Raw genomic sequence first — 26,015 nt, 5'->3', positions numbered from 1 at the left:
TAATCTGAACTAATTGCTTCATGTATACGGTCCATGACCTATGATAATCCTATGTGTGCCGTTTGAGGATGTGTTGAGTTTCTAGGTGAAGTGTCAAGTCTTAAATCCATTATAAAGCAGTTTTCGTAATGTGATATTCACACACCTGGAGGCCAAAATATTTTGGTTTGCCCAAATCCCCCCTCCCCCCTCCCCCAAAAGATCAAAGAATAGACAGCGGATAGGAGTAAGTAGGTAGGCATCTTCTTTTTCGGCATAGAGATTTGATGTTGTTTTTTAGACTTCATCATATCTGATTAAAAAAACATTTAATATCAGGACAATCTCGCTATTTTCTGGGTACATGTAGGTAGATTAGAGCAAACAAGCCTGTATATTCAGTGGTTGTCGTTTGTTTATGTGTTACATATTTGTTTTTCGTTCATTTTTTTACATAAATAAGGCCTTTAGTTTTCTCGTTTGAATTGTTTTAAATTGTCTTATCGGGGCTTTTTATAATATAACTGACTATGCGGTATGGGCTTTTCTCATTGTTGAAGGCCGTACGGTGACCTATAGTTGTTAATGTCTGTGTCATTTTGGTCTTTTGTGGATAGTTGTCTCATTGGCAATCATACCACATCTTTCTTTTTTATAAACATTTTTAAGCTCAATGTTGTTTTTATATATGCGGATTTGAGATCGCAAAAAAAAATCATTTCATTAAATTAGGTTGTAGGATATAAATAAATAACGATTGGTCACTTTTCCCTTTTCCGATTTGTAGATAAACGTTTTTCTTATGGGACAAGCTGTCACAAACTGACCTCAACAAATGTATTTATAGTAACCGCTTTTTAACCATACATAGGTCATTACAATATATCCGGGAATAGAAATACATGTACATTTTTGTGCCTGTCCCAAGTCAAGAGTCTCTGGCCTTGATAGTCTCATATGATTTTTAATTTAAGTTCATTAATATATTTTGGAGTTCAGTATGACGTTTATTTTTGTTAAGGATCCAGCCGAAGCATGCCTTCGGATGTGGGATTTTCTCGCTGTATTGAAGACCCTTTGCTGGCCTTTGGATGTTTTTTGCTGGTCGGGTTGTTGTCTCTTTGACATATTCCCCATTGCCATTCTCAATTTTGTAGGTCATTACAATATTTCCAGGAACAGAAATAATTCGAAGTGTAGTATGACGTCTATTATCACTGAACTAGTACACATATTTATTTAGAGGGCCAGCTAAAGCACGCCTCCGGGTGCGTGATTTTCACGCTGTGTTGAAGACCCTTTGGTGACCTTCGGCTGTATTCTCCACTTTGGTCGGGTTGTTGTCTCTTTGACGCATTCTATAATTTGACGCATTCCCCATTTCAATTCTCACTTTTTATTATCAATAGTTATCGCTTTTTAGCCACACATATGTCATTACAATAGGGTCAAGAATAGAAATACATGTTTCTTATATCTAATGGATCCATACAGTTTCCGTTAAAAAAGGACGTTGCGTCACAAACACCCAGATATTTCTCATGACGAATAAAGAACAATGTTTTCTTTATATCTAACATGATCAATGCTTAAAATAGCCGTCAGTTAAGATCAGTTAAGGTACATAAAACCCGTGGTTACTATATGTGATCTTTTTGATTGATCATAAAACTGTCTCACCACGACAGCTAAGACCAGTTCGTAACAAAAATCATACATTTTTCATCATAAAATTTGTCATATTGTCACGTGGTATCATCTGTGTATTTGGTTGAAACAGGACAAATGAAATACTAGACTATTTTCTGTATCAGGGACTCAACATTTCAAATCAGAATGGCGGAATTTAAAATTGCAATTTTTAGCTTAGTCCTTCTAGGTAAGTCTACCGTAATCTTTTTTTTATATTTGATTCGTTTTTTATTATTATTCTTAAGATAGTTTACTTAATTGTATAGTATTTGAATTAAGTATTTGCCGTATAATGTAACTTTAATGTTAATCTTTAATACTTCCTGGAAAACCCAAATTAACTCCGACGCATAAACCCGTTCCAAATTAGGAACCTCGTCCGTGGTTGTCTATTTTAAATTATTTAGATCATTAGGTTTTGAGAGCAGATCTTTGTTAATTTCTGTTTAATTTATTCATATTGTTTTAGTAGATTCCATACGATGTTGTGCTTGACATATTGTATTTTGTTAATGATTGTAGTTTGTCATTTGAATTTAAAGAAAATTTAACATGTATTCAAATAAACTTTTATTTGTATTAGATTCGGGAATATTACTTACAAGTCTGTTAGAATGTTTAATTTGTTTTTGTTACGATATATAAATTCATAATTTCCCAATACGGACATGTTTCCTTGGTTCTATGATGTTCCAGGAAAGCATTTACTACAACTAAAGTGGAAAGCTTTTCTTGTCTTCGGACAGAGATGATGCTATAGTCTTTCTAGAAATCACGGAATGAAACATACAATAGCAAATATAAATTCGGATTCGAAAACAGGAATAAAAATAATCATATGAACCCCAAAAAGTTGTGAAAAAAACGAACTCTTATGAGATAGGACTAAAATATTGGTGTATATTTTTTTTTCATAAAAAGACTATTATGACATTATTTTTCTGCCTTTTTTTTGTAATTCTAAGCCTTGGAATTACATAACTTTATAGTTGTTATAAATAGTTAGTTTTCTCTATTTTACAGTCATCGCATCAGTTGAAGGTAAGTGATATTTTATTCTACGTCATAGAATTTTATAATTTCGTAAATGTGAGAGAAACATTATTTGTTTGGTAGGTGACATCTAATATTTCATATACCGTCACGTGACGAATTTTTTGCTTAATCAGCCTCATGACCTCATATCTTCTGTTTTATAGTTAATCACTTTTGGTACTGTTTATTTTTGTTCCTGGTGATAACCCTTGAATATGCACGTTAATTTTTTTTTAAACGATAAACCTATAATTATTATAAAAAAAAAGATATGGTATAATTTCTTAAGAGAAATCTCTCTACATAAGATAAAATGACACAAAAATTAACAATTCTAGGTCACTATACGACCTTCAACAATGAGCAAAACCCACAACGTACAGTCAGATATTAAATCCCTAAGACTATGTTTTTTTGTTGCATGTTAATCTTGTATTTTTTTACTGTAGTGTTTATATTGAGTTATATTTTTTTTTGCTTGTATATGGATGCCATTATATAGAATTATAATATAATTAGGGATACAAATCAGTTTTATCAAGTACAGTACAATAAAAAATGTATAAAACTTTTGCAGTGTATGTCCGATTTGGTAGATCAAGTTCTTAGGGAGCTACCATTTGATTTTTATGGGGGGGGGGGGGGGTGCTAGGATGAAAAATTTTGTCCTGCATTTTTTTTTTAGCTGTAATCTCTGTCCTGCCTTTTTATTTTTCACTCTGTTTGGTCCTGCCTTTTTTTTTTTAGTTTATTCTGCCTTTTTTTTTTTGCAAGTGTCTCATCCTGCCTTTTTTTTTACTCAAAACTCCTGTCCTGCCTATTTTTTTCAAATTTCATCCTAGCCCCCCCCCCCCCCCCCCCCATAAAAATCAAATGGTAGCTCCCTTATGCAAATCGACAAAAATAGAATATAGAATATGTCAGAACAATATAAATTATAGGTTACTTAATCACAAAAGTCGATAAAACATTGACGGGTTTATCTCTCGTTTAGTACTTAGACAGAAGTTTGGCAAATAGTGTACATATTCATGTTCTTATTCATATTTTCGGTTCACTTCCGGTAAAGTCAAACATGATGCACCCTGTCTGATAAATGCGTGCACCCTTTAATTTAATGGCTTTTTAGAATCTTTTGGAATGCTGAATAAGTTTCCGCATTTTTTAACCGAACGACATAAAAACTTGCTTTATTATATAAGTTTTCAATGTTGTTGTAATGTCAGAATGAATTGTTTGATATTCAGCAATCCATAAAGTCATGCATGATAAGAAGTTACAAAGCAAGTCTGTTTTTGCTTCAAAATACTAGTTTTTGGGAAGACATACTTTGTATTCTTTAGAATATAGGTAATTTTTTAATAAATATATCCTTATTTAAACTGACAAGGGGTCTTTAGTTCGCTCGTCCTTACAGTTTACGACATTCCTTTATCTTTTAATAAATATATCCTTATTTAAACTGACAAGGGGCCTTTAGTTCGCTCGTCCTTACAGTTTACCCTTCCGGAGCACCTGAGATCACCCCTAGTTTTTGGTGGGGTTCGTGTTGTTTATTCTTTAGTTTTCTATGTTGTGTCAATTGTACTATTGTTTTTCTGTTTGTCTTTTTCATTTTTAGCCATGGCGTTGTCAGTTTGTTTTAGATTTATGAGTTTGACTGTCCCTTTGGTATCTTTCGTCCCTCCACTTTTACGACACTCCTTTATAGAATGCTCATTAAACAGTTTTTTTTCTATAATGCCAACATCGATTAGGTGTTTGGTATGTTATAAGGTGTCAGACCACCAATTACTCCCTCCAATTTAGAACGTATGTAAAAGTAGTCCTTCTTTGACACAAAATAGTGCTTTTGATGTCATTGTTTACTTAAACTAACCAACAAATTTGCAGAAATGAAACTTTTAGTGAAAGGGAAATATATTTAGACCATTTTGAGCCAAAATTCACTTGTCTATGAGCTTGCATTAAAAATTCAGGATTAATGCGCTACATAGTACACTAATTTAAGATTTCCAGAAAGCCGGGAGTTATTTTGGTAGTACCTGTCTTTTAAAAATCAGAAATTTGTTACAAGACTTTAAACATTAGTTGAAAATTGGCATGTAGGAAGGTGATACATGTACAATTCAGGATATACCTGGTTTCCTTGAAGTTAAACTTAAGGTAAAATATTTAGAAAGCTGTGAAAATTGCAAAATTTGGTTGAACAGATAGGGATTTTAATTGGTGGTCTGACACCTTATAACATCATAAGAATTATAATACCATTTCAATCACTTCTATCTGTCCTTACCCAAAGATCAAACAACCGATAAATAACTTCCTTCTCTAGATGTTCAAATGTTTCAGATCCAGAAACAATTCATCTTTTCAGAAACTGAAGGACTATTGGTATATTTGATTGAAAACTTGTCTATTTTCAGCCAACAACAGACATAAGCGACAAGCATGGGGTACGTAAATATGATTTTTGTTTACTTATGTTTCTAAAATTCTTTTCTAAGTCATCTAAAATTCTTCTCTATGTCATCTGATAAAGAAAGTTCTTTGTAAAATTTGAATTAAATGTAAAACATTATCCCAAACCCAGTTGAGAAAAGATAGATCAATATATTTGGATAAAGGAAAGACTTTATTATGCAGAGAAGAAGAAAAGAGTATGAGAAGTTAGTAAATCCAACACCAGAACTTTGCCCATCCATAAAAAGTCTTTCTTTAAGTCAGATTTTTAAAAGAGGTCTACCAAATGATTATGAAACTGAATTAAATTGTAAAAATAAGGGGAAAGTTCAAACACCTGAATATGTTGCACAATTACAGAGGACTGCTCGGACTACTTTGAACTTTCTTTACAGTGTCTGAGAAGTAAATCTGCGCGCATTAATCTCACATATTAAAATTGTTAGCATGTTAAATTTTGTATTCGTCGTAGAAGATAATTACAAATTATTCACTTTCTGTTTTATAGCATGTGTGCACAATTATGTATTGGATAAAATGTAATAATGAAATATAAATGATAACTTATATTATATTGTCGTTATAATAATCTATGTGTCGATCCTGCAATTTCTGAGCCTTTGAAGATATCATTGTGTACGCATTGTTTCCAATTTTCATTGGCAACGTAGAATTAGCGGAAAGAGCTAATTCTTCTGGATTTACAGCAAACACATATTAAATGAAAGTGAAAACATACAAGCATGCATATTGATGATATCGAAAAAAATCATTCTGAAATATAAAATAATACATGTTGGTTCAACCCGTAATGAATAAGCAATTTTTATTTTTATTTTGATACGAATTCTGACGTCATATTACAGTGGCGGATCCAGAGGGGGGGTTCCGGGGGTCCGCAACCCCCCCCTTTATTTTGGCCGATTAATGCATTTGAATCGGGACATATGTTTGCACCCCCCCCTGCACCCCCCCTTTGCCCTGGGCTAGCACCCCCCCTTTCGAAAATTCCTGCATCCGCCACTGTATTAGAAGAAATTAAATGGAGACCAAAACATGACTTTTTTTAAAGTTACAAAAGCAGATACAAATGTACTTCTTTAAGTCTGGTTTTATTTGTTTACACGAAATACTTTAAAACAAAATTCTTGGTAAGGTGGAAAATTTGATCAAGAAAAAAAGAGTATGTTATGTTAGAAGGTACACACATAAGATTTGTCAGTACAATTAATACAAATGACAAGAACGGCGTTGTTTTACGACATTGAAGAGTTAATTTATGGCAGAAATCGTAACGGCTGTAACACATTAAGTTTATTTTGTGACATATTCCTTACATTTTATGACATTTATATTTATATGTTAATATGATAGGTTACGGGTCATTTATCGTAGTGTTCTAAAACTGATACAGTATCTTCACAAAAAAATAAAGTTCTGTTCTCTATTTTGTTTACTGAAAACTACCTTTTGTATCTTATATTGTTATTTACAAATAATTTATAAAGAAATTCAACATTAATGAGGGGGAGGACAGGGGGTACCCTTCTCCCTTCTCCCACCCCTCTTCTCCTTTCTCCTACCCCGGTTCTCCTTTCTCCCATTAGAATAAAACATCTCCTTTTGAGATATTTTTTCTTGAAATATTAGAAATTTTTTTAAAAGGAGAGATATTTTATTTTTTCTCCTTTCTCCAACTTTTTCTCCTTTCTCCCATTCCCTTTCTCCTTTCTCCCACCCCCTTTCTCCTTTCTCCTACCTCCTTTCTCCCTGTCTCCCTTACCCCTGTCCTCCCCCTCATTAATGCGAAATGAGAGAAAGAAAACTGTTAAAATGTCAATTAAAAGTTATTAAAGCAAAATCATCGGTCCAAATTTATTTATTAATGATGTATTATGAGGGGGGATAGGACCTTTATCGGGACTCCGGGATCGGGTGTTTTTAAGCTCGGGATTTCGGGATTGACCCTTTCGGGATCCGGGAATTCTTTTTTTCTAGTCGGGATTAAGTTTATTTAAATTCGGGACCTCGGGATTTCGTTTTTTTAAGCCAGGGATTAAGGGAATGTTAAGCTTCTCAATGAAAAAAATCATAAGGTTTTAAACTTAAATTTTCGGTCAAAGGCCATAGAAAATATTTTGCTTTTCAAATTTCTTCCTACGTATTATAATCTGGTGTATTTGTTTGATATTTTTAAAAGTTAACTCTTTCTTTTTAATTTTAGTATGACAATATACAGTAAAATATTCCACATCCATACATATATCTCTCAGAAGTATAAATGCTTTCACTGTTCTACCGATACAATTTGAAAGATTAATCTCTTTTTTGTAATATTATACTTTTTTTTTTTTTAAAGAGTTGGGATTTAATTTAGTTTCCATTTCTAACGTTTGGCTCATTTTTTGTAAAAATACTTATATTAGCATTTACTTGTGTGTTTCACTTTGTATATTTTGTCGTTATATTTCCCACATCTACTGGACATTTTAGTTTACAGGTACATGTATCTAATAATTTTACCTATTTTGTATGAAAACAATCTGTTGGATAATCCGTTGTGACATAATGATAAACTATATTCGGATGTGTATGTATCAATGTCATCGCTATATATAGTTTGTGACACTAACTGACATTTCAAAGTTTTTGATTTATTAAAAATTTCTGGGTCGAAAAGGTCCAGTCTTGAAATTCAACATTCAAGTTTATCAACAGTATCTAAGCGCATCCTATTAACGACTTTCGGCTTTGCAACTGCAACGTCAGTCGTAACAGCAGCAATTAATCATCTGTGTTTTAACATTAAATGTAGGCTTCTCATATATGAGAGACTTTATCTCCGAAGATATGAGAGGACTACCATCTGATTTACATAAGTAATATAGTTTTGATAATACAGTGACATAACTTGAAGATGTTGTATCCACTTCCAGAAGATGTTATGTTGTTCTGGATTATGAATGAAATGCTTCTTTGCTTTTATTTTTCTGTCATGAAATTGAATCCTTATTACTGATTTGTAAGGCAATATTAATCGTTGTATTATGTCATTTTTTTATTCAATTGAAAAAACTTGTTGCTGACAAATCATAACAGATCATAACAAGTCTATGTCGCCTATACGTACGAAAGAATCAATAAATGGCAAAAATAAAACAGAACGCAGAACCTATTGCATACTTCATACAGATATGCGACATTAGTGTGTGCTTTTCGATTTTAGATTTATAAATATGAGAATCAGGACTTAATTGATATGTTTGTGTGATAGTCGATTATAATGCAACATCGTTTGTGACGTTCATTTTGATTGGACATCGTCACCAATTTTTATGTCACCAATTCGAAGTTGATGCTATGAAAACGTACGCGCAAGTGCAGACAACGTACGAAAGATTTAAAATGTATGTTTTAACGATGTTTTCTGTCAGTTTGATGAGAATGGAGATACCAATATTGTAGTTTAAGCTCAGAAGGGTATGATTGTCGCAAAATACCCGTTTACTGGCTCGCCAGCTAGCCAGTAAACTTAATTTTCGATCATCAAATCTATTTGATGCCTTCGGAGCATAAAATGCAATACATTTATTTCCTAAATATACGGATTTAACAGTTCCATTTGTGGATTAAATTATGGAACTGTTGTTAACACTGATATTATACAAGACACATTGTTGTAGGAACTGGTCCCAGTTTTCGCATAACTGATGGAGTCCCTGTCAACCACCAGAGCCCGCCTAGCAAAAAAGATCCACCACCACCGCCACCAAAACCCTCCTCCCCAAAAGGTGACCTCTCAATTCATGCAACCACATCCAAATCCCTTAGTATAAGCATGACTTAATGTGTTACTAATATGTCTGCTACCTTGGTGATGGCTTACTAGTTTTGTTTAAATCTGAAAAGGAAATTAATAGATGCTAACATTATTTTTTTTTTAAATACCCTAAAAATCTTACAATAATAAAAGGGGGTACATTTTTTAACATCAAAAACATTACATAAATTACAATCGAAAACAATCATCAAAGGTACTAGGGTTATATTAAATACGCCAGACGCAACGGTAACAGTATGTATATGAAATGAATATGTTTGAATAAATTACAAGGTAACAACTATCAAAAATATTCTAGTGCAATAAAGGTAACAACTGACAGATTCTTCTCCTGAACGTTGACACATTAACATGTGTTGTTTCTATTTTGTTTCTACTTGCATTTATATTTACTTAATTTTTACCTCATCATATATATCGGGAAAGTGTTAACAGTAAAGGTATAAACTAGCAACAGCAAAATCCTTTTTTTTGTTGATGTCATTATCAAATGAATGACAACGATGAATCTCACATAATTTTGGTCTTGGCATCTATGATGAGTTTATTTAAGAAATAATTCATGGCAGTCGTAGATTAGTTTTCATTTAACCATGGGTTGGGCATTTATATTTGATTATTTTACCCTCTGCGTTTGCGAGGGATAAAATACGAATATAAATGCCCAACCCATGGTTAAATGAAAACAAATCTACGGCTGCCATGAATTCTTTCGATTCTAACAGGACAAATTCGGTAGTTTTGTTAACCTTGAAAGCTCTATATATATAATACTGTTTGGCTGTTCCGTTTTACCCAATTTTGATAATATTAGGATTTTATATAATTCAATGATTATTTTTTTTCAATCGCAATTTTCACTTATATATTTTCTTCCAATGCAATTTTATTCGTTCTAAGGCGTACAAGAAGCTTTAAAACGCCCGGTATTTACATTTGATACTTTTTGTTTACGGAAAGATGCTTTTGACGTCATCTTGTTGCGTTGCCATGACAAGACAATAACATCATTTCGCGAAATTTTCGTTTTATGAAATTTTACCATGAAAAATGATTTTGCTGTAGAATAGAGATTAATATATTGTATCTGAATCTTGGCCTACGTAAACTGGGGGTTTTGATGTTAAAAATTGAGAATATCTGGCAGTATAAATAAGTTGGTGGTAACGCGGAACAGCCGTTGTTGTGTATTACTGCGTTTGCGCTAAAGGTAGATATATTGTGATTATACTGGTTGACGATAATAGGTCGTCTTATTAGAATACTATATATTACACCTTAGTGTGTGACGTCTTAGTTAGATTAATTTGTATAAATTTTTAAATATTTTAGTCAGTTGTGTTGTATGTCTGTGATGTATGTGTACACAGGTCAGTTTCGGCTGTTTGGTCCCAATCGTTCACTTCAACCTGTTATATCGGTTCGGGCTGTCACCTATTTTGTTCGAATATGCAAGTTTTTTATAAACCCCCTCGTTTCAAAATTTTCCTTCGAGTTCGGTTATTAAATGTATACATAAAAAGAGATGTTGAAAGTGATTGGAGTAGTCCACAGAACAATTGAAAATAAGGAAATAAACTCATCATAGATACCAGGACTAAATTTTATATATACGCCAGACGCGCGTTTCGTCTACAAAAGACTCATCAGTGACGCTCGAATCCAAAAAAGTTTTAAAAAGAAAGCCAAATAAAGTACGAAGTTGAAGAGCATTGAGATCCAAAATTCCTAAAAGTGTTGACAAATACAGCTAAGGTAATCTATGCCTGAGGTAGAAAAGCCTTAGTATTTCAAAAAATTCTAAATTTTGTAAACAGATAATTTATAAATATAACAATATCAATGATAATTCATGTCGGCACAAAAAGTGCTGAAAAGGACACTAAGGTCAACGTCTTTAACAATATAAATAATACGATGTCTTAATCAACAAACTTCTCATATCGTTGTACTTAATTAGAAGAACGTTAAACTAAAATATGTGAAGAAATCATCTTTATTCTGTTAACGGTTAACTTAAACAAAAAATCATGTATTATGTCTTTTGCTGTTTTATCAATTCTTTCAAATCCATTATTGTTTGTCAATTATGTTACTTCGAATAATATTTTAGTTCTGAGACGGTTTGAATAAGAGCTACATAATTAACTTTAAATATAATCAATAGATTTTATATTTTTGTAATCAGACAGTCTTATGCCCAATTGACAACAAGACATTTTTAAAAACAAACAAAAAAAATTCACTTTTAGACAAAAATGATGATAGGAAATATCAAAGAAATACTTTGCTTATAATGTTTATTGTCTAATAGTGTTATAAGCCTTTTTCTGTTACACTAATCTAGTCTTGCACAATCTACTAAAATTGTATTTATCAAATAAACGCCCTGCCTAGCGCACCCACCCCAGCTTTGTGCATGCCATTCTGTATACAATACCTAGCGGCAACCTGCAAATGATATTAACCTTATAGCATATGTTTACCTATTTGTACTAATGTGATGGTGTCAGTGCACTCAGCGTTCAATCTTGTTTTTAGACTCCATTTATAAATTAGACATATGTTTTAGTCTTCAGTCTTTAATTAAAAGTTTTTTTACTCGTTCCTTATATTTGTGAAATACTTTGAAAGTTGATCTTAATTTTTTTTATCAGGTATTGACATTGTTGGTACAACTTAATGTTAAATGAGTAAACCATAATATAAACTTGTTAATTGTTAAGCTACACGTTGAAAATGATAAATGTTATTAACTATACCATGTTCAAATTAAAAATGGTTTAATTTTTATCCTCGACTCGATACATGTTAAGGCTTTTCAACAATAAACATACACATTTCATGATATTCATCTGGTTTCACTCAACATTATTGTTTATATTTTAAATAGGTCAACAAAATCCATGGATGACCGGAAGCGGAACCGGTAACAATGGCCTTGACCTAATGAACAGTAAGTTAATAACATTAAGAAAAGTTAGATATAACGTAAGGGTACCCAAATTGCACCTATTTAGAAAAAATAGCAACGTTAATCTTAAAAGATTTCCTAGAGACAAATCAATTTGTAATTTTATGATTTGATACTATGCACGTCTTTCAACACAGGTAAACATATTTAGATATACACAAAACGTTCACAGTATTTATCAACAGATGGACTGTTTACTAAAAAGGAAAATGTACGAAAACGTCACCATGCGACGTCATCAAAACGTCATCTTTTTAAAATTAGCAAATACAATATATTATAAGTATCCATTTTGTAAAATATGAAGAGTAAGCATGGACTAATATCCAATTGTTCAAAATATTTGAAGAAATTAAACAAAAGCTCGGTTATTAGACTTTTGACGATGTGAATTTAAGCATGGATGCAATTTGGGTACTCCTCATTACAGAATCATGGATAGTTTGGAGGTTGATTCAAACCCATTTTTTATGATTCAATATGGATTAAAAATCAAATTGGTGTACCTATACAATAAAGAAGGATAGGGCTACAAAATAAACACAGTATGGACATTCATAAAAAAACGTAGGTGAGAAAACTGTCAAAATAGGTGCAATTTGGGTACCGTCACGTTAATGCATTAGGAAAACAAAGTTGCTTAGCAGTGAATAAAAATGCTGCATTATATTGTTTATAACAGCATATCTAGTCAAATATATCAAAGATTATGAATGCAAAAAGATTATTTGGAACTACGTATGAATATCGTAAAGAATGTGAACGTAACATTAATACTTATATAATTTAATTTTGGATGTAACGCGTCTTTTGATTGGCTGAAGTTATTTTCTTATCAGCCCATAGACATAATTTAGTCATGTGACCGTGACGTCATCAACGTTTTTTCATGGTTTTCTACGGTTTAAAATAGAGTTTAGAATTAAGTTATAAGAAATGACAGTAATATTTTATCTGTCTATTCGAAATAACATAAAACATGTTGTGCACACTGTTAAATAACCCGCTACGCGCGTTTTTCAGTGTGCACCACATTTTTTATGTTATTTCTTCAGACAGAAAAAATATTAGTCATTCCTTAAATAGTGAAATGATTCTTTTGCAAACATTTAGGATAAACGTAAATGTGCATTAAGTATTGATAATTTGACTTTCCATTGCATTTTTTAAAAGAAAACCTTACCTTACGAGTTTTCTGTAAATTCATACACAATTGCCACTTCGACTCTTATTCTGATATCAAAGTTCGGGTCGCCGAATTAATTCTTGCTGTGTCATAAATCATAAAATCATAAAACTGTTTCTGATGTATCACTAGCTCAATGTTTAGCTGTGTTGATATGCAATATTATTGCTAAGGACATATTTTATATTAATTTTGAATTGTTCAAAACGCTTAGGATTTTCTACCACCAGGTTTACTTTAGCTGTATTCAGAATTTTTGGTTATCACTGCTCTTCAAACCCGAACTCTATTTGGCCCATTAACATTTTTTTTGTTTTGAACGTCACGGGTAAGACTTCTGTAAATTAAAACTGCGTCTGACATACACAATTATCACTGATGAGTCTTATGTAGACGAAACGCGCGTCTGGCGTACTAAATTATAATCCTGGTACCTTTGATAACTATTATCACCCTGATATTATTGATAAGTGTTTTCCCAATGCTCTTGTTCAAAGTATGATTTCATAAATTTCCATCGGTTCGCACAATTAAGTCCCTGTTGTCTTATTGAAGCAGAACATAGGGCACAACTTTAAAAAGTCCGACATTTATAATTATACTGAACTGAATAAGTGCTGAAAAATTGAAAAGACTTCTATTTACGCTAACATACAACTATCCATTAAACATTCCACTTGCAGTTTTTATGCAAAGAGTAACTACTTTTTTTTTATAAAATATAAACTCAGGTTAAAATGATTTATTCGAATGTTGGAACGTAGCATAATGAGTTATCAAATGTTTATTTGTAATTAATTAAATTTTGGATGTAACGCGTCTTCTGATTGGCTGACGCTATTTTGTTATTAGCCCATAGACATAATTTAGTCATGTGACCGTGAAGTCATCAACGTTTTTTCATGGTGTTCTACGGTTAAAAATGGAATTTAGAATTAAATTATAAGAAATGACTGTGATATTTTTTCTGTCTATTCGAAATAACATAAAAAATGTGGTGCACACTGTTAAATAACCCGCTACGCGCGTTATTCAGTGTGCACCAAATTTTTTATGTTATTTTGTCATAGACAGAAAATATATTACAGTCATTCCTTAATCATTTATTGCACATTTCAGTAATTATGATTTCATTTTCATTGCATGCTTACTGATTGAAAGAACAATCGGACTTTTACACTTTATTATAGTTATTTGATACGCCAGACGCGCGTTTCGTCTACATAAGACTCATCAGTGACGTTCAGATCAAAATAGTTAAAAAGCCGAACAAGTATAGAGTTGAAGAGCATTGAGGAACCAAAATACCAGAAATGTGTGCCAAACACTGCTATAAACCACACTGAACATGTTAGTTATATGTTGTCCCATTCGTTTAATGTGTTTTATCATTTGAGTTTGCCATTTGATTAGGGACTTTCCGTTTCCGAGTTCAATATCTCTGTGATTTTTTTTTAAATATTTTATTCCTTAAGTAATGAAAACGACTGTTATTATATACCTTAAACGTTCCATTCTGTTTTTCAGTGATGGGAGGAGGAGGAGGAATGAACTTTGGTGGAGGACGTAACACAGGCATGGGCGGCTCTGGAACAGGTCGAGGTAATACAGGGTCTCAAAACAGGTGGGATCACCCACCGCCACCAGGGCATAATCAACATCCGCCGCCGCCTCAAAATCATAGGAATTCACAACCACCGCCGCCACCACAACAGAATTGGAATCACCCTCCGCCACCTCAAAATCATTGGAATCATCCCCCACCCCCACAAAATTGGCACCATCCACCTCCCCCTCTCCCAGTAAATCCTGCCCCGAAAAAACCAGCTGCCGATGTTGCAGGTAAATAGTCTATAGCAAATATGTTTGGTATCCTGTAGTTTTCCAAAATCCAACCCGTCACCTACTTTAAGACTCTCTAATGTCAGTGGAACGCATCTCTCTTCTAATGTTCACGTGTTTTTGGAACACACATTTCCTTTAATGTGCATGTGTTTGGTGGGACACACCTTCCTTTAGTGTACACGTTTTTTTCAGAACACATCTTTCCTTTAATGGACACGTATTTGGTGGAACACATATTACTTACAATGGTCAAATGTGTGGTGAAACACACGTTTCCTGTAATGAACACATGTTTGATGACCCAAGTCCTTTACATGATGGGTTGGTTGTCATACCGTCATACCTATTATCCAATTCGTTTGTTGTTTTCCTTCCCTATTAACGTTATGTATTGGTGTACAGTAATACTCACTAATGCCATATAAGGATTAACATATGTAACCTGTTATTTAAATTTCACTGAACTACTCTCCAAATCACGGACTCTGGCTATGTAGTATCTTTAATTGTATGTATTTTTGTTATCATATTCTATAAAAGATTTATCTATCTGATGCTGATCGAGTTTTAGGACATTATTTGATAATGAAAATTAAAGTGAAATTCGTTAATCATTTTAAAGCATTCGATCTAAAAATTATAATTTCAATGTGGGTTACTTTGTACTCTGATTCGTTTTCATTGTTGCATGTACCACTATTAATCTGTTCTTTTTATGTATGTTTCATTATGTCTCAAATCATCCATTCAAATTGTTCTAATGTTCTTGGTACATTAAAAAAAAGGTACAAAAATGTATATATAAAATGTTTACGAATATGTGTTGGTCTAGTCACATCTGCATCATTCTCCAATTCATAATAGACTGTTCGTCTTCCTCCATTGGTAATGTGTTGCATGTGTAATGTTTTTTATTTAACTTTATTGTACGTTTTCTTATGTTCTATTGATGTTTAAATTTGTTATCAACTTCTAACTATTTACAATTTTAACGCATGTACAGTTTCAGTTTTGTCAATCAATATATTATTTTCTTAATATATCAAGACAATTTAAATCATTTAAGCAACATTTTGAAATATGTTTTCATTTACTAAGCTTTTAATGTTATATTTTCAATTCTGCTAAGGTATGACTGTGGTAGCAAACATATTTACTATAAATTGCGATGTGTATGCAAGACTTGTATTCGAGGCATTATGAAGTGAAGTTTCAAAGTTTAAAGTTTTCTTTCAAATCAAAAATCTAAAATTAATATGCTTTGTAAAATGACGATCAATGATATTGTAGATATAACAGTATAACTTTCGTTTATCTATTCTGATATTGTGAATAAGTGACTTTCAGTAATTTATACGATTTATTTCTGTCGTATGGAATTTTTAAGCCTTCGGAAAAATAAAATAGCAAATGTTGTTAAAGTTATTTTCAATATGAATTTGACGTGAAATTTACATGAAAAATTTCACGTGAATTTCACATAGAGTAATTCACAAGAATTTGTTGATTTTTTAAAATTATATTGTCTAATGTAACAGGTACCTTAGCTGCATTAAGACGACAACTAATGATGGGAATCGGTGTAGGTGAGTCGATGATGTGGATTAGAATGGTCGTTTCATGATACTGTGGATTAATTTATTTTCGTGGGCGCCAATTTTCTTTGACGGGAAAAATTTACATTTTGGTGGATATTTACCTTCACTAAAATTAATTTGGCTCGTTTAATTTTCATAAAATTTTCACAAAGTATTTACTTTGACCCTTTGACAAAAATATAAAAAAAAATCAAAAAGTTTGAACCAACCATTTTATCAGAAAAATTACACTGGTTATATAGCAGTTTGACAAACACTAATTTTGATCATTGAGTAGCTTAGTATTGCCTTCACAATGCAATGTAATTAAAACGTTTAGCTGATTTATCTCCCTGTACCACCTTAATTTCTGCATTTTTTTACCCACGAAATCAACGAAAACTGCTATCCCACAATTAATAATGAATTCACAGTAGTTTTAATACTCAATAAACCCCTGGCTCCTTTGTCCCAGCTATGAGTTGAACATTTAATTCAAAATGAGGACAAACGATACCAAAGGGATATTGAATCTCTTACGGTGAAACAGAAATAAAAATGTCATTACAAAAAAAATACGAAAAACGGCGAAAAGACAGACGACAATATACAAATCACAACATAGAAATCAAGACTGAGCAACACACATCATTTATAACAGGTGGTAATCTCAGGTACTCTGAAAGGTTTAGCAGATTCTGCTCCAAATATAGCACCGGTCGTGTGGCGATTGTAAGTACTAGAATATACCCGGTTGAGTCTTATTCGGTATGTCAAATTCGAGGAAAAGAAGACGAGTTTTTGTTGTAACAATCGATACATACACACACTTGAATCTGATATGCACTTTAAGCGACATATTTTTTTTATTTCTTATTTAATTTTTTATCAAATTCATTACCTTTTTTTTTTACGCTCGTTTCATAAGAAACTTCAGCAGCGTATTTTTATTTAAAATTTACATTTTCAAACAAACACACATACATACATCTTCATTTTCCATAATTTTGATTATTGAATAAGAGTATTAACAATACACCTAACTCCAAGAGAAATTAAAAAAGAAAGGTGAACGTCTCTAAACCTGACAAAATCATAATTTCAATTGTATCGATAAACGAAACGAAAAGAGAAACAACTGTTATATTCCTGATTTGGTACAGACATTTTCTAATGTAGAAAATGTTGGAATAAGCCTGGTTTTATAGCTAGCTAAACCTCTCACTTTTATGTCAGTCGAGTAAAATTCACTGATAGTTCCCTGCCTTACGGTCATAAAACTTTCGAGCAAGATTTTTGTACTCAGACTCGAGAATCAACCAATCAAAATACAGGATTTGGTGTTTCGAGCATGATTTTTGTGCTCCAAGCACTGAGCAAAGTTTTATGACTTCAACCCCCTGTCTTTTCATGGAGCATGATATCTCCATTGTCTTTCCATGGAGAACGTTTCCATGGAGCATGATATCTCCATTGTCTTTCCATGGAGAACGTTTCCATGGAGCATGATATCTCCATTGTCTTTCCATGGAGAACGTTTCCATGGAGCATGATATCTCCATTGTCTTTCCATGGAGAATGTTTTTTCCTTGTTTTATCATCTTGACGGAGATGAATAATATTCTAATGATTTAATACTTTCTTTTTGTAATAGATACACCAGACCACAAGAAGGGATTTAATCCAGGTAGTCTTATCTATATAACACCTGTATACATAAAAACAATGAAATGTCGTTTAAATGGAGATATTTATTGTTCTGAGTCAAATTAAATCTCGTTAACATGTTTTACTAGCTAGACTCAAACTTTAAACCTATAACTATTCAAGATAAATAAAAGGATATATTGTGAGCTTTATAAAGTAATCCTTAGAAATTTTTAAAATAAGGTTCACGTTGGTGAATTATATATATTCTTATATGATAATTAACTTGACTCGTTTAGAACTTTTTTGCCATTAAGTGTTGTAATTTCATAATAAGATTATTTATAAACTAGACTGCAATTTATGTTTCAATACAAGATAAGTCTAGACCAGGAAAATATTTTTAGTAATAATTTTGTTTTTAAATGCCTTTCAAAACATGTACACTCCAATATATATTTAGTCAAAACATAGTTCTATTTGGACTCTTCTTGTCACAGAAAAATAATAAGAATTTGTAAAAATTTTTTTTTTTTCAGCTCCAGTAGAACTTCTCCACTATGGTATGTATAACACGAAAACAGCGTGCTACACATTTATGCGTCCAAAGGGTTTTCTGTATCAGGAAAGCTCAAAACCGAATACTTGAAAGCAACATCAGAACCAGTCGAAGAGCTATGTATATGTTTATACAAAGCAATGGAGCATTATTCAAACATTATCCTAATTGACCTGATTCCGACATTGAACTTTACAAATCGAGTCTCGATATTGACCATGTACTTTTTAAAATCAAGTCTCGAAAACGACCATGTACTTTTCAAATCAATTCTCGATATCAACCATATACTTTTCAAGTCAAGTCTCGATAACGACCATGTCTGACTTTTCAAATCAAATCTGGATATCGACCGTGTAGTTATCAAATCGAGTTTCGATATCGATCATGTACTTTTAAAATCAAGTCTCGATATGACCATGTTCTTTTCAAATCATTTCTCTATATCAACCAGGTACTTTTCAAAATTAAGTCTCCATAACGACCATGTACTTTTCAGGTCAAGTCTCGATAACAACCATATACCCACAAGTCAAATCGCGATATCGACCATGTACTTTTCAAATTATGTCTCTATATCGACCATGTACTTTTCAAATCAAGTCTCAATATCAACCTTGTACTTTTCAAATCAAGTCTCGATATCAACCTTCTACTTTTCAAATCAAGTCTCAATATCAACCTTGTACTTTTCAAATCAAGTCTCGATATCAACCTTGTACTTTTCAAATTAAATCTCGATATCGACCTTGTACTTTTCAAATCAAGTCTCAATATCGACCTCGAGTTTCTTTGAGTTTCTTCAAGTAAAATCAGACAACTAAACATTATTATAAACAAAACAAAACTACAAAAATTCGACGTGACGTAACATATCATCTATACAGTCCGCCAAAAGTTAAGCACCACCTATTTTTATTGCATCGATTTTTTTTCAAATTTAAAAAAAATCAATTATTTCTCGAAAAAAAGAAAACAATCATATAGCAATTGTGCTAATGTATACCATAAACAAACCACAAATATAATTTTGGTCACTTATGAAGGTTCTATGCATGTAGGTTTTTCCTTCATAGAAATAGTGTAAATAACATAATTCAGAAACGGAATTTAAGTTTCACTGTGATTTGATTTTTTTAAAACAATTGATCACCCGCTATCATTAAAAAAAAATTCTACACATAATCTTTGGTATGTTCGGCAAATTTAATGTCAATATTTGAGTCAATAGCATGTGTTACAACCTCTCTTCCGGTACAGTTTCATAACACGACGTATCATTCTCGGTACAAGCCTTCAAAACTTTAGTTGAGGATATCTGTTGCATTAAACAACAAATATCACTTTTAAATCGACAAAATATTGTGAAGGTGGATCTCTGCGATTGAGATTTCTGTCAATGGCATCTCAGACATGTTTGATTGGGTTTATGTATGGAGACATGGAAGGTAAAAAAATTAGTGTAAATGGCTTGTTGCTCTTTGGACTCGGTTAAAATCCTTGCCCTGTGTGGTCTAGCGTTGTCGTTCATGTACAAGGGCCTTGACAATGTTGATGCAAGTGGGGGATTATTAAAATGAGGGACTACTATGTTTTGAGGCACCAAATCTCTGTATGTCTGTCCGTTTATGTTACCCTGCAGAATATGCATACCCAGCTTATAACGGTATAAGAAGCAACTCCGTACTGGAACACCACCAGCACTGAATGCAGTCCTTGTGCAAACATTGTTTTGGTCATAGGCCGTTTTTGTCCCTGCGAAATTCGTGTTATGGCGTCTACTGGCAGTAAAATCAACTGACTCCCATCTGACCAATGAGTGTTTTGTCCGCTCCTTATGTTCAAGCATAGATAGTCATTATCCCATTTAAACGTGACGGTAGAGTGTCTGCCTGTAAATACAGGTCTCTATACACCACGACTTGCTCTTCGGTTGCCTCTATTAAGTCGACGGACCAATGTACGAACACTAACACGACCACCTGGAGAAACAGTGTGTTTGTAAACGCGCAGATGACCTTTGATAAAAGGTTGCTTGACTGCTTTATTGGAGTTCAATTTTTTTGGTCGTAATGAATTTTCTTAGTGTATGTTTAAGGTAATTCATAACACCAAACATTAATATTTTTTTTTGCAATAGTTAAAAACATTTTGCCAGTTATATTTCGGTGGTGCTTAACTTTTGGCGGACTACATATAAGTCTTCACAGGATTAAACCTCTCAGGCGGTTATAATTTCACTGTTTGTGTTCTCAAGCGGATATATTTCTACTGTTTGTGTTCTCAATCGGTTATAATTTTACTGATTGTGTTCTCAAGCGGTTATATTTCTACTGTTTGTGTTCTCAAGCGGTTATATTTCTACTGTTTGTGTTCTCAAATGGTTATATTTCTACTGTTTGTGTTCTCAATCGGATGTATTTCTACAGTTTGTGTTCTCAAGTGGTTATAATTCCACTGTTTGTGTTCTCAAGCGGTTTTTTTTCACTGTTTATGTACTCAATCGGTTACAATTCTACTTTTTGTGTTCTCAAGCGGTTATATTTTCAATGCTCTTCAACTTTTTATTTGTTTGGCTTTTTAACTATTTTGATCTGAGCGTCACTGATGAGTCTTATGTAGACGAAACGCGCGTCTGGCGTATAAAATTATAATCCTGGTACTTTTGATAACTATTCACAGTTTGTGTACTCAATCGGTTATAATTCTACTGTTTGTGTTCTCAAGCGGTTATATTTCTACTGTTGGTGTTCTCAATCGGTTATAATTCCACTGTTTGTGTTCTCAAGCGGTTATATTTTCACTGTTTGTGTTCTCAATCGGTTATAATTCCACTGTTTGTGTTCTCAAGCGGGTTTTTTTCACTGTTTGTGTTCTCAATCGGTTATAACTCTACTGTTTGTGTTCTCAAGCGGGTATATTTCAAATTTGTGTGTTCTCAAGCAGATATATTTCTACTGTTTGTGTTCTCAAGCGGTTATATTTCTACTGTTTGTGTTCTCAATCGGATATATTTCTACTGTTTGTGTTCTCAAGTGGTTATAATTCCACTGTTTGTGTTCTCAAGCGGTTTTTTTTCACTGTTTATGTACTCAATCGGTTACAATTCTACTTTTTGTGTTCTCAAGCGGTTATATTTTCACAGTTTGTGTACTCAATCGGTTATAATTCTACTGTTTGTGTTCTCAAGCGGTTATATTTCTACTGTTGGTGTATATTTTATTATTGAATATCTATGTAGGCTACGTGTACTTTCTTCATGTTATAGGATGTCCACATGAACTACCTGTTCAGCAATGCGTTGTTAATCCATGTCCAATTAGATGTAAAAGATTCCCAATGGCCAAATGCTAGTAAGTAAAAGATTCCCAATGGCCAACTGCTAGTAAGTAAAAGATTCCCAATGGCCAAATGCTAGTAAGTAAAAGATTCCCAATGGCCAAATGCTAGTAAGTAAAAGATTCCCAATGGCCAAATGCTAGTAAGTAAAAGATTTCCAATGGCCAAATGCTAGTAAGTAAAAGATTCCCAATGGCCAACTGCTAGTAAGTAAAAGATTCCCAATGGCAAAATGCTAGTAAGTAAAAGATTCCCAATGGCCAAATGCTAGTAAGTAAAAGATTCCCAATGGCCAAATGCTAGTAAGTAAAAGATTACCAATGGCCAAATGCTAGTAAGTAAAAGATTACCAATTGCCAAATGTTAGTAAGTAAAAGATTACCAATGGCAAAAATGCTAGTAAGTAAAATAATAAAAAGAAGATTCAGTCCTGTGGAATCATTAATATTCGCTGGATACTAATTTTCGTGGATTTCGTGGGTACAGGGGAACCACGAATTTAAATGTTCAACGAATTACAAATTTTCTGAAGGAATGAATGCAGACTATGCCAAAACCACGAATTTAACAATCCACGAAAATGTAAGTTTTGGACAATCCACGAAAATTGGTTCCCAGGAAATAAAATGAAACCACAGTATACCTAATTATCTCAAGGGTGTCATCAATTATGGTAAGACCAAGTTTGCACAAAGGTGAAATCATTACTGATATCAATGACTATGTATGCTATAAGTAAAAATCAGAAGATTACTAAATACCGTTGTAGATCTGGAAAAAAATATCAAATCCATTTTATAAACGGAAGCGAAGCGAACGACGCAATGACAAACATCTAAAAATAAACCCAAACAAAAGAAAATAGACCTAATTACATGTAAAGATCGAGAATCTCAACCAAAACAAAAGTTATGAATGAACGGGTCTGCAGTTCCAGTGTATTGTTCATAAATTTGCCATTATTTTTTAGTAATTGCCACATACTACTATATGTTTTTTGTACATTCTATATAAATATTAATTAATTAATTCTTAAAATTAAAGGGCTAAAATTGGATCTGTACGGTAATGGGACTGGTAATACATTTTTTTGCATAAAATTATACTGCCAATCCGGAATAAGAAAACTGCCCTGTACAAATGTAAGTGCATCGAAACATTTTGTACATGTACATGTACAATGATTTTTAACTGTATATTTTTTTCCAGCACAAATGCTTGCGGAGGTTGTGCACCAGAATGGATACAGAATGGCATGAAAATTATTGACTGCGATTAAAGTATGAGTCCTATATAAAAAGTATGTAACATGTTGATGGGTTTTGTATCAATATTTAATTACACAACCCAAACAAAGAAATTATGTAGCTTCGGAAGGGTAAACAACTCAATCATGATGGCGTCCGTAAAACTTTAGAAAAAAAAATCAACTTTAAAATTACTTCTTAATACTGATATTAAAAAAACATGAAAACGAGCATGATGATAAAAGAGGCAATTTTATGGAAATCTCATGAACTCCCAATTGTATCTTGGGACTGAGTGCAGAGTCGTATGGCGGGAAGTGCATTCATAACAGGAGACTCTAACGCTGTTGTCGCATCCAGTCTCAATCCTTTTGGAGTTCATGTTTTTTTCTCAGTTTTGTTACCTTGCATTATCTCTTTAAAGTCAACGTGATAGATTTATTAACCTTTTCTGCCTTGACTTCTAATTGTGTATTTATATATATAAAAAAGACGATGTGGTATAATAACAATACGTCACCGTACAGCTTTCAACAATGAGCAATGCCCATACCGCATAGTCAGCCTTATAAGGCTCCGAAATGACAAATGTGAAACAATTCAAACGAGGAAACTAACGGCGTTCTATATTTACAAAAATTAAGAACAAAAAATAAGTAATGCAACACATCAACAACGGCGCCACTAAACTACAGGCTCTTTTCTTTATTATTAGACCTACGTTAAAGTGTTTTGTTACCAGCTTGATGTATATTAAATAAATCTTATTTCAGATGATTTAGACTGTCAGTGCGGAATGGTGGACACAAAGGACAATTGAAGTGCGAATGTTTTGTTTGTTTAGTCTCCGGACTGTGTCATGTAGTTGTGTTTAAACAACTATCCACGTTTACCTACCCGATGAAATATTTTATTATATTTTGTATCCAAAAACAATAGAGAATCTAAATAGTAATTTTTCACAGTATCTAGCGACAGTGTGCTTCTGATATTCTTATCATTCAAAATCAATACGAGAAATATGAAATTATAAAATCAACTGGCTCTTTCTTCTTTATTTCTGTCCATTGTTTGAATATATTATTTATATATTTATATATTTTCTATATTTGATACTGGGGAGATAATATAATTCACTCAAGGCGTATATATGTACATAAACATGTATTTCTTGGTTTGTTCTGTTATTCATTTGTTACTACTAGCCTCGCCTTGTTGGTCACGTGGTATAGGTTGTTATTGTAATCACTAGCCAGTCAACACTGAGGTTGTGACTTCGAACCCTACTCATTCGGGTGCACCCGACTCCAATCTTGATTGACTAGGGCCGTGTTCACATTGACCTAAACTCGGTATTGTGTTAGTGTAACTCGCACGTACACTAAACAAAATTACGTTCCCATTGATAAAACTCAATGTTTACATGTAGTTTAAATCATGTTTTGTCTACATGCAGTCGATACTCGATGTAGGCTTTGTGTAGATTAAGTGTACACAAAACTAGGCATTTAGGCAGCAACCATTTGATTTTCTGGGGGGGGGGGGGGGGGTGTCTATGGTTTTTTTGGAAAAAAAAGTTTGTTTCCAGTTTTTGGAGAAAAAATAATTTGTTTTGAATTCTGAAAAAAAAAAATTGTTTGTTACACCCTCAGCTGCCACTATATGTAATGCTAAAATTGAAAGAAAAAAATTGTTTTCGACTTGTCGCAAAAAAAAAAGTTTGTATTTCGCCGCAGTTTGTACAGAAAAAAAAAACCATAGCCCCCCCCCCCCAGAAAATCAAATGGTTGGTGCCTTAGAATATCAATTTTATCATATATATTTAAAGAAGAAACGATTTTTGAATTAAATTGATATTTATAACAATTATTAATAAAGTTCTTTACAGAAATATTTGTATAAACTTGATATATTTATTTGTTCTGAATAAAACTTAACGTTTCTTTATTGACCCCTTATCAAGACTCATAGCATCATCATTTCCGAACAAAATTCATTTGAAAAGGTCTTCCGGAATCCACTGGACGTACACAGAAATATTTGTCACTGATCTTTACTCAAACAACGATTCGCTCATAAATGCATTACTAAAAAGTGAGAGTTAAATTATTTTGTTTGTCTAGTATCTCAGATCCGTTAACATACACTTAGAAATATCCAAAAAATCATAACCCCCTACTTTTGCAAAATACTCCTTGGAGAAAAAATACCAACAAAAGAAAAAGAAACAAACAGAGAGGATAGAAATGTAGTACTCCTTAACATCTCAATCCTTTTTCATCGTCTGTAAGCATGCCGAAGCAGCTTACGTTTTCTGAAACGTAATCGAGAAATATTTAGTATCTTTTTAAACTACTGCAAATCAGCAAAATAGCTTTCATAAAGGAGCAACCACTTAACTTATAAAAAGGGGGGGGGGGGTGAGTCAGATTTTTTTTCGCGCGAACGTTTTTATTTTTTTTTTTCGATGCCAGCAATCAAATTTTTTTTTTTTTACAATATTTAACACTTTAATGTATGGGGAAGCTCTGGATTCCGAATTTTTTTTTTAATCATCTGTATCACCAGGATATTTTTTATTTATCAAATTGGGGATCAGAATATTTTGCAAGTAAAAAATCACCCCCACCC

At 32.7% G+C, this 26,015-nt stretch overlaps 1 protein-coding gene across 3 annotated transcripts; it reads left to right on the top strand.

The window, feature by feature from the left end:
* Window positions 1-1,704: 1,704 nt before the first annotated feature.
* On the top strand, window positions 1,705-24,557 carry LOC139495019 (WAS/WASL-interacting protein family member 1-like). 3 transcript variants are annotated; one of them, XM_071283161.1, is made up of 12 exons: window positions 1,705-1,858; window positions 2,695-2,712; window positions 5,133-5,162; window positions 8,853-8,960; window positions 11,904-11,966; window positions 14,698-15,012; window positions 16,554-16,601; window positions 18,247-18,279; window positions 18,779-18,802; window positions 22,067-22,151; window positions 23,347-23,437; window positions 24,158-24,557. In XM_071283161.1, exons 1-11 carry the CDS (start codon window positions 1,816-1,818, stop codon window positions 23,414-23,416), a joined length of 837 nt encoding a protein of 278 aa, XP_071139262.1. In that variant the 5' UTR covers window positions 1,705-1,815; the 3' UTR covers window positions 23,417-23,437; window positions 24,158-24,557. The 3 variants fall into 3 exon arrangements, with proteins under 3 accessions (XP_071139262.1, XP_071139263.1, XP_071139264.1); XM_071283163.1 differs by having other exon boundaries at window positions 1,709-1,858; window positions 14,698-14,772; XM_071283162.1 differs by lacking the exon at window positions 8,853-8,960 and having other exon boundaries at window positions 1,708-1,858.
* The last annotated feature ends 1,458 nt before the right edge of the window (window positions 24,558-26,015 follow it).

This window comes from Mytilus edulis, chromosome 11 (genome assembly GCF_963676685.1).
Source record: "Mytilus edulis chromosome 11, xbMytEdul2.2, whole genome shotgun sequence".
NCBI lineage: Eukaryota > Metazoa > Mollusca > Bivalvia > Mytilida > Mytilidae > Mytilus > Mytilus edulis.
This window is presented reverse-complemented; position numbering and strand designations above follow the sequence as displayed.

What these genes read in the sequence shown, in the direction of transcription:
- LOC139495019 (XM_071283161.1), top strand. Translation starts at nt 1,816, where the DNA reads ATGGCGGAATTTAAAATTGCAATTTTTAGCTTAGTCCTTCTAG. An exon ending in AAAACCCTCCTCCCCAAAAG is followed by an intron (nt 8,961 to 11,903) that starts GTGACCTCTCAA and finishes TATTTTAAATAG; the next exon opens with GTCAACAAAATCCATGGATG. An exon ending in AGTAGAACTTCTCCACTATG is followed by an intron (nt 18,803 to 22,066) that starts GTATGTATAACA and finishes TTCATGTTATAG; the next exon opens with GATGTCCACATGAACTACCT.